At 38.4% G+C, this 14,505-nt stretch overlaps 1 protein-coding gene across 3 annotated transcripts in view; it reads right to left on the reverse strand.

Annotated features, from left to right (window-relative positions):
* The window catches only part of CWF19L2 (CWF19 like cell cycle control factor 2), a 136,018-nt gene that overhangs the window by 79,843 nt on the left and 41,670 nt on the right, over positions 1–14,505 (reverse strand). For all 3 annotated transcript variants that reach the window (XM_032838471.1, XM_032838470.1, XM_032838472.1), the window contains one exon: positions 12,427–13,079. In XM_032838471.1, the coding sequence (XP_032694362.1) occupies positions 12,427–13,079 (653 nt within the window). The remainder of the gene's footprint in view (positions 1–12,426; positions 13,080–14,505) is intronic.

Raw genomic sequence — 14,505 nt, forward strand, 5'->3', positions numbered from 1 at the left:
GTATGCAACTTTTGATCTCAGGGTCATGAGTTCAAGCCCCACAATGGGTGTAAAGATTAGTTACATAAATAAATAAACTTTAAAAAGAGAGAGAGAGAGAGAGAGAAGCAAGATGGCAGAGGAGTAGGAGACTGAAATATCATCGGGTCCCAGGAGTTCAGCCAGATAGTTAAACCATTCTGAACACCTACAAGTCACCAGGAGATCAAAGAAGAGCAGCAATTCTAGGAACAGAAAATCGACCACTTTCTGGAAGGTAGGACGTACGGAGAAGTGAATCCGAAGTGACAAGAAGATAGACCGTGGGGGGAGGGGCCGGCTCCCAGCAAGCAGTGGAACAGCAGAACACGAAATCAGAACTTATAGAAGTCTGCTCCAGTGAGGGACATCACTCCAGAGGCTAAGCGGGGTTGGAGGCCTCGTGGGGACAGTGTGGTCTCAGGACCCACAGGGTCACAGAAAGACCAGGGGTGTCTGAGTGTGGCAGAGCTGCCAGGTATCAGAGCTGCCAGGTATCTGAGCTGGGAAGCCGCTGCAGACAGAGCTGAGGAGGGAGCTCTCAGCTCAGGGTTACCTTAAACTGTGATCCAAGGCACAATCAGACCACTACTCTTCGAGCAGGGCCCCACAAGTGGCAGATCCAGAGAGACACCCCCTCCCTTCCTCCTATGGGAGGAGAGGCACGAGAGTGCTCGGCAGGAATCTGCTGGGTTTGGACACTCCAAATGAAGCCGTATGCCAGAGACAGAAATGCTCGGTCACAGGCCAAGTGAGCTTAGAGTGCGGCTGGACACCAGGGAGACAGAGAGATTGACTGCTTTTCTCTGAGGGTGCACTGAGGAGTGGGGCCTGAGCTCTTGGCTCCTCCAGGCCGGGGACTGGGCGGCCGCCATTTTCATTCCCGTCCTCCAGAGCTCTATGGAAAGCGTTCAGGGAACAAAAGCTATCAGGTGCAAACCTCAGCAGATTGCTTAGCCTGGCCCCTGGCAAGGGCGGTAGGTACAGTTCCGCCTCAGGCAAAGACATGTGAGAATCACGGCAACAGGCCCCTCCCTCGGGAGATCAGCAAGAACATCCAGCCAAGACCAAGCTCACCGATGAATGAGAACAGCAGAACTCCAGAGCTGGGGAAAGCAACACATAGAATTCACAGCTTTTTTCCCAAGATCCTTGAGTCGCAAAATTAAATTTTTTCAATTTTTTTCTTACTCTATTTTTTAACATTTCCTCTTTCCTCTTTTAAAATTTTTAAACTATTTTATCTTATCAATACCTTTTTTTAAAAAATCTTTTTAAATTTTCATTGTTAGAGTCATATTTTATCCTTTCATTGTATTTAACCTATTTTTTGTATACATTCAGGTTTTTTTCTTTAAAACTTTGGGATACAATTTCTTCTAATAGATCATAATATATTCTAAATCTAGCACATGGCTTTGTTCTAGTCTCCAGCCTGATTACATTTTCTTCTTCTTCTTTCCTTTTTCCAACCAACTTATCTTATCAATTCCTATCTTAGAATCTTTCTTAATTTTCATCTTTATAGTCATATTCCATCCCTTCATTGTGTTTACACTTATTTGTGTATACATATATGTTTTTTTTCTTTTTAAATTTTGTGAGGTAGTTTCTTCTAAGACACCAGAATACATGCAAAATCAAGTGGGTGGCTCTGTTCTATTCACCAAAGATATAAATAAATAAATAAATAAATATATATATATATATATATATATATTTTTTTTTTTTTAATCTTATTTTTTCCCCATTTCTTTCCCACCCCCCCCACCCCCAGTTTCGGGTCTCTTCTGATTTGGTTAGCATATGTTTTTCTGGGATCTTTGCCACACTTTTAGTATTTTATTCTCTCATTCATATATTCTGATCTGGATAAAATGACAAGGTGGAAAAACTCACCCCCAAAAAAGAACAGAGGCAGTACTGACAGCTAAGGACCTAATCATTATGGACACTGGAATTATGTCAGAACTAGAGTTCAGAATGACGATTATCAAAATGCTAGCAGGGCTTGAAAAAGACATGGAAGATATTAGAGAAACCCTTTCTGGAGAAATAAAAGAACTAAAACCTAACCAAGCTGAAATTTAAAAAAGCTAGCAGTGAGGTGCAATAAAAAATGGAGGCTCTTACTGCTAGGATAAATGAGGTAGAAGAGAGAATTAGTGATACAGAAAACCAAATGATGGAGAATAAAAAAGCTGCAAAAGACAAACAACTCTGGACCATGAGAGGAGAATTCTGAGAGATAAGTGATACCATAAAATGAAAAAATATTAGAATAATTGGGATTCCAGAAGAAGAAGGTGGGGGGCAGGAGGTACACCGGAGCAAATTATAGTAGAGCATTTCCCTAATATGGCAAAGGGAACAAGCATCAAGATCCAGAAAGCACAGAGAACCCCCTCGAAATCAGTAAAAATAGGTCCACACCCTGTCATCTAATAGTAAAACTTACAAGTCCTAGTGACAAAATCCTGAAAGCAGCTCGGGACAAGAGGTCTGTAACATACAATGGTAGAAATATTAGATTGGCAGCAGACTTATCCACAGAGACCTGGCAGGTCAGAAAGAGCTGGCATGATATATTCAGAGCACTAAACAACAAAAATATGCAGCCAAGAATACTATATCCAACTAGGCTGCCATTGAAAATAGAAGAAGAGATAAAAAGATTCCAGGACAAACAAAAATTAAAAGAATTTGCAAACACCAAACCAGCCCCTCAGGAAATATTGAAAGGAGTCCTCGAAGCAAAGAGAGAGCCTAAAAGTGGTAGACCAGAAAGGAACAAAGACAATATACAGTAAAAGTCACCTTACAAGCAATACAATGGCACTAAATTCATATCTTTCAATAGTTACCCTCAATGTAAATTGACTAATTGCCCCTATCAAAGACACAGAGTATCAGAATGGATTAAAAAACAAGACCCATCAATATGCTGTCTACAAGAAACTCATTTTAAACCCAAAGACACCTCCAGATTTAAAGTGAGGGGGTGGAAAACAATTTACCAGGCTAATGAATATCAAAAGAAAGCTGGGGTGGCAATCCCTATATCAGATAAATTAGATTTTAAACCAAAGACTATAAGAGATAAGGAAGGGCATTATATCATACTTAAAGGGTCCAACAAGAAGATCTAACAATTTTAAATACCTATGCCCCTAACATGGGAGCAGTCAATTATATAAAATAATTAAAAACAAAATAAGAAAAACACATCAACAATAATATAATAGTAGGGGACTTTAACACCTCCCCCTCACTGAAATGGACAGATAATCTAAGAAAAGATCAATAAGGAAATAAAGGCGTTAAATGACACACTGGCCCAGATGAACATCACAGATATATTCAGAACATTCCACCCCCAAAGCAACAGAATACACATTCTTCTCTAGTGTACATGAAACGTTCTACAGAATAGATCACATCCTGGGTCAGAAATCAGTTCTCAAGATATTTTGAGATCATTCCCTGCATATTTTCAGACCACAATGCTCTGAAGCTAGAATTAAATCACAAGAGGAAAGTTGGAAAGAACTCAAATACATGGAGGCTAAAGAGCACTCTAATGAAGAATGAATGTGTCAACCAGGAAATTAAAGAAGAATTGAAAAAATTCATGGAAACAAATGAAAATGAAAACAACTGTTGAAAAATCCGTGGGACACAGCAAAGGCAGTCCTGAAAGGAAAGTATATAGCAATACAAGCCTTTCTCAAGAAACAAGAAAGGTCTCAGGTACACAACCTAACCCTATGCCTAAAGGAGCTGAAGAAAGAACAGCAAAGAACCCTAAACCAAGCAGGAGAAGGGAAATAATAAAGATCAGAGCAGAAATCAATGAAATAGAAACCAAAACAGTAGAACAAACCAACAAAACTAGGAGCTGGTTCTTTGAAAGAATTAAGATTGATAAACTCCTGGCCAGACTTACCAAAAAGAAAAGAGAAAGGATCCAAATTACTAAAATCATGAATGAAAGGGGAGAGATCACAACCAACGCCAAAGAAATACAAACAATTATAAGAACATATTATGAGCAACTATACACCAGCAAATTTGACAATCTGGAAGAAATGGATGCATTCCTGGAGACATATAAACTACCACAACTGAACCAGGAAAAAATAGATAACCTGAACAGACCCAAAACCAGTAAGGAGATTGAAGCAGTCATCAAAAATCTCCCAACAAACAAGAGCCCAGAGCCAGACGGCTTCCTGGGTGAATTCTACTAAACATTTAAAGAAGAATTAATACCTATTCTCCTGAAACTATTCCAAACAACAGAAATGGGAGGAAAACTTCCAAATTCAATTTATGAGGCCAGCATTACCTTGATCCTAAAACCAAAGACCCCATCAAAAAGGAGAATTACAGACCTTCATCAATATCCTTGATGAACATGGATGTGAAAATGCTCACAAAAATACCATTCTTGATCAAAACTCTTCAAAGTGTAGAGATAGAAGGTACATACCTCAATATCATCAGAGCTATCTATGAAAACCCACAGTGAATATCATTCCTAATGAGGAAAAACTGGGAGCTTTTCCCCTAAGGTCAGGAACACGGCAGGGATGTCCACTATCACCACTGCTATTCAACATAGTACTAGAAGTCCTAGCCTCGGCAATCAGACAACAAAAAGAAATTAAAGGTATCAGAATTGGCAAAGAAGAAGTCAAACTCTCACTCTTTGCAGATAATGATACTTTATGTGGAAAACCCAAAAGACTCCACTCCAAAACTGCTAGAACGCATACAGGAATTCAGTAAAGTGTGAAGATATAAAATCAATGCACAGAAATCAGCTGCATTTCTATACACCAAAACAAGACAGAAGAAAGAGAAATTAAGGAGTCAATCCAATTTACAACTGCATGCAAAACCATAAGATACCTAGGAATAAATCTAACCGAAGAGGCAAAGAATCTGTACGCAGAAAACTATAAAGTACTCATGAAAGAAATTGAAGAAGACACAAAGAAATGGAAAAACGTGCCACGCTCATGGATTGGAAGAACAAATATGTGAAAACATCTATGCTACCTAAGTTAATCTACACATTTAATGCAATCCCTATCAAAATACCATACATCAAATAAATGGAATGAATAATCCTAAAATTTATATGAAACTAGAAAAGACCCTGAATAGCCAGAGGAATGTTGAAAAAGAAAGCCCAAGTTGTTGGCATCACAATTCCAGACTTCAAGCTCTATTACAAAGCTGTAATCATCAAGACAGTATGCTACTGACACAAAAACAGACACATAGATCACTGGAACAGAATACGAGCCCAGAAATAGACCCTCAACTCTACGGTCAACTAATCTTCGACAAAGCAGGAAAGAATGTCCTATAGAAAAAAGACGGTCTCTTCAACAAATGGTACGGGAAAATTGGACAGCCACATGCAGAAAAATGAAACTGGACCATTTCCCTACACCACATACAAAAATAGACTCCAAATGGATGAAAGACCTCAATATGAAACAAGAATCCATCAAAATCCTTGAGGACAACACTGGCAGCAACCACTCTGACCTCAGCCACAGCAATTTTTTCCTAGACACATCACCAAAGGCAAGGGAAGCAAGGGCAAAAATGAACTATTGGGACTTCATCAAGATCAAAAGCTTCTGCACAGCAAAGGATACAGTCAACAAATCCAAAAGACAACCAAGAGAATGGGAGAAGATATTTCCAAATGACTTATCAGATAAAGGGCTAGTATCCAAAATCTCTAACGAACTTACCAAACTCAACACCCAAAGAACAAATAATCCAATCAAGAAATGGGCAGAGGACATGAACAGACATTTCCACAAAGAAGACATCCAGATGGCAAACAGACACATGAAAAAGGGCTCCACATCACTCGGCATCAGGGAATTCAGGGAAATGGCCAATAGACACATGAAAAAGTGCCTCACGTCACTGGGCATCAGGGAAATATAAATCAAAACCACAATGAGATACCACCTCACGCCAGTCAGAATGGCTAAAATTAACAAGTCAGGAAAAGACAGATTTTGGCAAGGATGCAGAGTACGGGGACCCCTCCCACACTGTTGGTGGGAATGCAAGCTGGTACAGCCGCTCTGGAAAACAACATGGAGGTTCCTCAAAAAGTTGAAAATAGAGCTACCTATGACCCAGCAATCGCACTACTGGGTATTTACCCTAAAGATGCAAATGTAGTAATCGTAAAGGATGCATGCACCCGAATGTTTATAGCAGCAATGTCCACAATAGCCAAACTATGTAAAGAACCTAGATGTCCATCAACAGATGAATGGGTAAAGAAGATGTGGTACATATATAGATAGATAGATAGATAGATGTGTGTGTGTGTGTGTGTGTGTGTGTGTGTGTGTGTGTAGTGGAATACTATGTAGCCATCAAAAGAAATGAAATCTTGCCATTTGCAACAACGTGGATGGAACTAGAGGGTATTATGCTGAGCAAAATAAGTCAATCAGAGAAAGACAATTATCATATGATCTCTCTGACATGAGGAAATTGAGAGGCAGGGCAGGGGGTTGTGGGGGTTAGGGAAGGAAAAAGTGAAACAAGATGGGATCAGGAGGGAGACAAACCACAAGAGACTCAATCTCAAAAAACAAACTGAGGGTTAGGGTTGCTGGGGGGTGGGGGGTAGGAATAGGGTGGTTGGGTTATGGGCATTGGGGAGGGTGTGTGCTATGGTGAGTGCTGTGAAACGTGTAAGCCTGATGATTCACAGACCCGTACCCCTGCAGCAAATAATACATTATATGTTAATAAAATTTTTTTTAAATTTTAAAAACTTAAAAAAAAAAGAAAGAATGTCTAGGGATTGTGCATAGTAAAGCAACCAAATCCTTTCAAGGGACCACAGAATTAAAAACTTCATCACTGAGCCATGGAAGCCAATTCAAGCTCCTCCTCTCTTCTATCTTCATTCACTCCTTTGGTTCATGACTTCTTGTCATGCCAGACTAAAAAGAACACCAATATTATGGGAATGATATGTTGAAAAGCACTGACCTAAGTTGTCAGGAATTTCTGTAATTTTGTCCTGTCACTCACAATCTACAGCCACACCTTCTTCCTCTTTAACACTTCCACCCCAGACTAATCCTTCTACTTGTAGGAGGACACTGGATCCTACATCCATCCACTGTAACCTTGGGATCTTGCTCAATTATGCCATCTATCATCTCTCTTCTAACATCAATACTCTTTTCCATGAACATATAAACATATTCAAGTGTCTGCACCTTAAAAGAAAAAAAAAGGAGAGAGAAAGAAGGTCCTTCACTTAACACGTCTCTCTCACACTTTCCATCTCTACCATCATATGACCCACAATCATAACTTAGTCTATGAAATCTGGCTAATAAATCCTCTTTTTCAATGATAATATTCTTTTTTTTTTTAAATATTTTTTTATTTATTTATTTGACAGAGAGAAAGAGAGATCACAAGTAGGCAGAGCAGCAGGCAGAGAGAGAGGGGGAAGCAGGCTCCCCGCGGAGCAGAGAGCCCAATGCGGGGCTCGATGCGGGGCTCGGGGCTCGATCCCAGGACGCTGAGATCATGACCCGAGCCGAAGGCAGCGGCTTAACCCACTGAGCCACCCAGGCGCCCCACAATGATAATATTCTTAAATTGCCAAGACCTCTACTATTTCTATCCAAAGGCACAACTTTGTCATTTTACCTGACTCTTCCCTTTACTTTACTCTTCCCATCACTCTCAGTATACAAGCTTCAAGATTCAATCAAGAGGATAATGAAGGTATGCCAAACTCCAACCAAAGCTCACAAGTTTTAAGAAGAAAACTGGAATCCCAGGACGCCTGGGTGGCTCAGTCGGTTAAGCCGCTGCCTTCGGCTCAGGTCATGATCCCAGGTTCTGGGATCGAGTCCTGCATCGGGCTCCTTGTCCAGCAGGGAGCCTGCTTCTCTCTCTGCCTCTGCCTGCGACTCTGCCTGCTTGTGCTCTCTCTCTGACAATAAATAAATAAGAAATCTTTAAAAAAAAAAAAAAAACTTTGAAAAAAAGAAGATAACTGGAATCCCAAGAGACCTTTAAAAGCAGCAACTTTCACTATCATGAAATTTGTACTCCTACATCTTTTGGGGGGGTGCATTTTCTAACAGGAATTAAATTGTTTATTAGTAGATAAAAAGTAGATAAGGATGAGTTAGATGATATACAAGAATTCCAAACATCTCTGACACTAATATCTCCAACACACTTCGCAGAACAGTAATAGGTATCAAATAAAGACATTCATATGAGTCATGGGGCACACAAAGAACGAAGTGAACACAAAGAACGTATTATTTCATCTTGTTAATACCACAGCAGAGACACTGACTAGCAGCAAACAGCTGGTAATAGACTCCTTCTTACTTTCTCTAGGCATTTACAATGATGTACAAATACTCTGAAAGAAACATTGCCATAACATCTGCAATTATCCTATAAAAAGAAAAAAGTACAAGTATTTCTCATTTTCCAGGATTACTGGTAAATTTCAGAAGTCCTCTTCATAATTAATTTCTAAGAAGCAAATCTATTTTCCCATTAAAATATCTTCTCTTTACAGCACACACCCAACTCCAGCTGAAAACTGTTGAGGAAGAGGTAACTAAAGAAGCCTCACCCCAATAACATTCCAGAAACCTGAGGATATGGCAATTATTCTTTGCCTGCTGGCAGTGTTCACAGATCTCCTCCTTTTAGTTACTCATTTCTTACCACCTGTTCTCAAATTTTCTCCCCGTCCAAGGATCCCATGCCTTATATTCAAAACCGTCAGAACCTGCCATCCTTCTCCTGTCCTTCTGGGCTACCACAGCAAACGCTGCCAAGAATAATATCCAAAGGCTAAAATAGTATGAGACAGGTTAATTCCTGATATCAACTTTTTAAAATCTAAATTAAGAACATCACACTACTTTTCGTTCATATTGCAAACTATCCCAGGTTTCAAAATCTTGAAAATACATAGCTGATATATTTTCCAACAAACAAAATTATACACAAAGACATTTTATTTCTAAGAATAAAAAGTTTAAAGATCTTGAGCACATGGACCATTTCTAGAGGATGTTTTCTGCCTACTTAAGATAACTGCAGGGCATAAACAGGACAAAGGAAAAGAATGAGGTATCTGATGACAGTAAGAATGAATGAAAGGAAGGATGAAAAAGTGAAACAAGAAGAAAATGCAACTCTAACAGTGATGAAAACACTATGTATTTCATGAAAATATAAAGAGCTCTCGTAGAGAACTGAAAAGGTAACCACAAGAAATGACTAGTTAGCAAAAATAAAATAAAAAATAAGGTTACAGAAATATGCCAAAGTTCACCCACATTTAAAGAAATGGAAATCAAGGAACAACTCTGTTTCTGAAGTATGTACTCAACAAAGATTAAAAAGTTCAATAATGCTGTTTGCAAGGAAAAGAAAAGTCATTCTAATATTTGACTGGTAAGAGAGTAAACTGATTAATATAACAAAATATATAAATAAAATTCTACTACTTGGAAATTATTTTGCAGCTAGATTTAATCAGGACGCACAGACACACATTATATGACTATTCACTGCAGCATTACTGTAAGCAGGACAGATTAGAAACAACCTAAGTCCATCAACAGGAGACCAAGGAGAAACACTAACTTCTATCTACATTTTTAACAGAATATTAAAGAGCCTTTAAAAAGTACATACAGGGACGCCTGGGTGGCTCAGTGGGTTAAAGCCTCTGCCTTCAGCTCAGGTCATGATCCCAAGATCCTGGGATCGAGCCCTGCATCGGGGCCCCGCTTCCCTTCCTCTCTCTCTGCCTGCCTCTCTGCCTACTTGTGATCTCTGTCTGTCAAATAAATAAATAAGAATCTTTAAAATAAATAAATAAAAAAATAAAAATAAAAAGTACATACATAAAATCCGAAGTAAAAAGATCTTTAAGATATACTGATGGAGGGGGGGAAGAAGACTCAGAATAATATATACATTGTGAAGCTCTGTAACTTAAATATCTAATTACGTTTTTTATATATAATTATATGCATTATCTCTCGTAAAACATCACAATCCCAGAAAATGGCTAAGTGTTACATACAATTGCCAGACTAAAAACATGGCACTCAGTCAAATTTGAATTTCAGGTAAACAAAAAAAATTTTTTAGTGTAATTCTGTGCAAATACTGCAAGGGACATGCTTCCCTTTATTTGCTAAATCTGGTAAATATGTACCATAACACTTCACAAGGTACAATCTCAAGTGCTTCAGTTTCCTCATCTGGAAAATGCAGGATTTACACTACTTTCTTCTAGTTCTAAAAGCAGTTTTATGATTTTTCCCCCTACTTCTAAAATTCACTAGTTCAAAGCTCCCTAGAATTCTAGCATTTTATAAAGAATTCAGCATATACCTAGGATAATGTTCCCACAAACTAACAGTGTCTCACAATCCTTCACTGACTCTTTCCAGTCCCTGAAAATAGGGGTTCTTACATCCTTCCTTGGTCTCTTACTTCACAACACTCACAGAGGCTGAGGAATTTTTCTGTCTTTCACATGTATGTAGACAATTTCTAGACTGTTCTTTCCTTGTCCAGGGAATCATGGAATTCACGGAAAGCTTCACACCATGCGAAACTTCAAAATAACACACCTAACAAAAACACTGCCTTCCAGGATGTCTGGGTGTTCAGACAGTTAAGCATTCAACTCTAGATTTCAGCTCAGGTCATAATCTCAAGGTCATAAGATGGAGCCCTACATCAGGCTCTGCACTCAACGGGGAGTTTGGGATTCTCTCTCTCCCACTGTCCCTCTCCCTACTTGCGTTCAATCTCTAAAAATAAATAAGTCTTTAAAAAAATATATATAGATAGATAGATTTATAGATATATCTATCTATCTAGAGAGAGAGATATATATATATCTTCTAGTGAGTGCCTATATTATAGTAGCTCTACAGGAAACTTACAACTTAAATACAACCTACAAATATGGAACTAGATGAAATACTGACTGTAAGACTGTTTCACATTCAGCTGCAGTCACGGAAGTCAAGACGTGCAGAGTGCCCAAATGTTGGGGCAACCCTGACGATAAAAGAAATTAAGAGCCTCATCCTACCAACAGGTGGCGACAAGAAATAGTCTACCTTTCAGAATACCTGGAGTAAAGCCTGGGCAATTACATATGTAAACAGTCTTAGACATTCTCTAATCCCTGTTGTGTTTATCCAGTCAATACAACTAGATCTCTCCTTTGGTTTCCTGGGAACAAAGCCCTGACTTGAACCAGAGCCCATGTGAGTGGAGCTCCCATCACTCGGTGCAGGTTTTGCCAGCTTCCTGCCACTGAAAGCTATACACGGTGCTTTATAATCCACAGCATCAGACGGAATTGTTAACAGAAACAATTTACCAGACTCATGACCCCAAACTACAATGCTGATACCTATTACTACCACTACTGAATTCTATTATTTCCTAAAAACCTCTTCCTTTAGCGTCCCATTCATTTGGTATTATTTTTAAACATACTTTGATGATCATTCTAGTATAAGTTGATCATTATCCTTTGGACTCTTATTTTCCATTTATGACTGTCTCCAATAAGACCAGCTCCATAGCTAAATCAATTTTTCCTACGTTTAATCCCACTCAACCTCCTGCTCTACTGACCCAGCCTGTAGGTAAGATGAACAGGTTCAAGATAACACCAATCAATGTCACCTATTTTCCTAATTACCACAGATACAACCACTACCCTATCCATATCTTCCTTTTAAAATGCTAACATCTTTAAAACCTGTCAGCTGTCAAAAGGGGATTATTTCTTCTCTGAAAAAGAGTCACCATAATTCATGCTCCCCCCACCCCCCCCACAGGATCCTTCATATATCCTATTCACTTTATACGGCAGCAAATTTTCCTTCAATCTCCCAGACCTCCACTCAGCATGCAATATTTACAATTAAGATTACACTTAACAATGGAGAGATTTCCTCTGAAAGCAATATGGTAGCAGTAACACAGTCTACTAAAATACTTCCTGTAGCATATCCATTTAAAGGGATTATGAACTCCATTTTTTAGATTGCAAAAAGGCAACAAATTTTGAGCTAATACAGCTACCAAATACTTCTTCAATTTGTTAAATAAAACTGTGAAATGCAATGCAACCCATAAAACAAAGCTACTGATTTGTTAAATGTGCATATTTTATCTCATCCACAAAACTTAAGAAACAGAAGAACATAACTCATATCCACTTAATAGCTGATACTCTGCAAATAGAGCTCATTTCTTTGAATCCTTTGCAATTTACTATTCATTCATCAGTTTAAAAAACAAATGACAAAATACCTGGCAAATGGAGACTTCGTGTCCCGTAGATGCTCTTTCTTCACAGAGTCATCTCTCAGGCTTTCATCTGGTGATTCTTCTCTCATGTCTTCTGAAATGTGCCCACAGTCCACATCGCCCCTAGTTTCTAATGATCTTGCATATGAACATTTCCTGTCTCCTGCTCTTCCGTCCAACCGGCTCCATGATAAAGAACTTTCTTCACTGTTGTCCATGGGTTTTTGAAAACCACGACGCACAGAATCCTGAGCAACCAGTGCTGAAGAGGAACTAGAAGGTTCAAAATTTCTGCCCTTGCTATGAAATGAGAGCTCTTCATCATCAGAGGGTCTTAAAAATTTAGGTTTCAAATTTTGTAGAGAAGAAAACTCTTGATTTTGCCTTGGGTCGGATTGTCTTCTACAGGTTTCAAACCTATCATCTTTTTCACCACCACTAGACTTACCTTTATTGGTGTTATTTGTAATATCTGTTGAACTATATCTATCCCTTAAATTTTTATTATATTTTACCAAGTCTGATTTTCTAGTTTCTTGACTACTTTGTGCTTTATCTGAGTATGTTGGTTTCCTCCACCGTTCTCGTTTACAGTCTTCTTTTGTGGATGCAGTTTTTTCAGCTTCTTCTAATTTCGACTGAAATATTTCCATTGACTACAAAGGAGAGAAATTAAACAAGATATATAAAATTTAAAAAGGTTCAATGACTTGTACTCCCATATGCCACTGTACCATAATATACTGTCATGTGGCACAATAAAGAAAAAACCAACAAAGGAGAGAAGAAAAGACCCATACAATCATCGTAACTGATAAGGGCTTAACTGTGCCCGCTCCCGATTCGTATGTTGAAGTCTTAACCCCTAGTATTCAGAACATTACTGAGTACTAACCCCTAGTACTCAGAGCATTTAGAGACAGGCACTTGAAAGACGTGATTAAGTTAAAAGTTCAGTTGGGCCCTAATTCAATCTGATGGATATCCTTAAAAGAAGAAGAAATTTGGAAATACAAAGACATAGAATGGATAAGCACACAAGGAGAAAATCCACATGAGAGACACATCTAGAAGGCATAAAGAGAGGCCCCAGAAGAAACCAAACATTTTAACGCCTTGATCTTGGACTTCAACTCTCCTGGACTATGAGAAAATAGATTTCTGTGGTTTAAGCCACCTAGCCTATGGAACTTTGTTATGGCAGTCCTAGCAAACTAAATATATTACCCTAAAACAAATGCTTTAAAAAATGTGATTAATCAATAAAAAATTGCCAAATAATGAAAAATATCTGGTAAGTCAAAAGAAAATCCACTAACCCAAATGCCCAGCACTAAAACAAAATATAATACAGAAAACAGTGAAGACATCATTTCTAAAAAATTAATTCCTACTGTCATTCAAGAGGCTGCTACAACTTACGCTAAAACATAACAGACTCTCATGAAAAACAAGAGTTCAAGAACAAGAAAAACCTGCAAATGAAAACTGTGTGTCCAAAACATGCAGATATAGTGAAAAGAACAGAAAGTACTGAATCCAATACTAGTTGATTCAACACTAGCCTGGGAATTCTCTCTACTTAGGAAAAGATGGTAAGTAGATGTAATAAGAAAAAAAAGACACAAGGACAATTAATTCTACACATTCTAATATGCACATGTGAATATTACCAGAAAGAAAGAGCAAAGAAAGAAGCAAGCATTAATAAATAATAATAGTAATAATAATAATATAAGAAAATTTGTCCAGCTAATTTTCCAGGTATCATCTGGTAGCCTTAGGAGAGGGGAGAAAATGAAGCATATTAAGATTCATACATAAAAAATCCTAATTCCTAGGGTGCCCAAGTGGCTCATAAGCTCTTGGTTTCGGACTCTTGGTTTCAGCTCAGGTCACAATCTCATGGGTTGTGACATCAAGCCCCAAGTGAGTCTCTGTACTCATGGTAGAGTCTGCTTGAAAACTCTCTCCTTCTTCCTGCCCCCCCCCAATTCATGTGCATGCACTCTCTCACTCTCTCTCTAAAATAAATAAATCTTTACCAAAAACAAAAAACCCAATTCTTGAGTCTCAAAATCC

Source organism: Lontra canadensis, unplaced genomic scaffold (assembly GCF_010015895.1).
Source record: "Lontra canadensis isolate GAN:19392208 unplaced genomic scaffold, GSC_riverotter_1.0 scaffold104, whole genome shotgun sequence".
Taxonomy (NCBI): Eukaryota; Metazoa; Chordata; class Mammalia; order Carnivora; family Mustelidae; genus Lontra; species Lontra canadensis.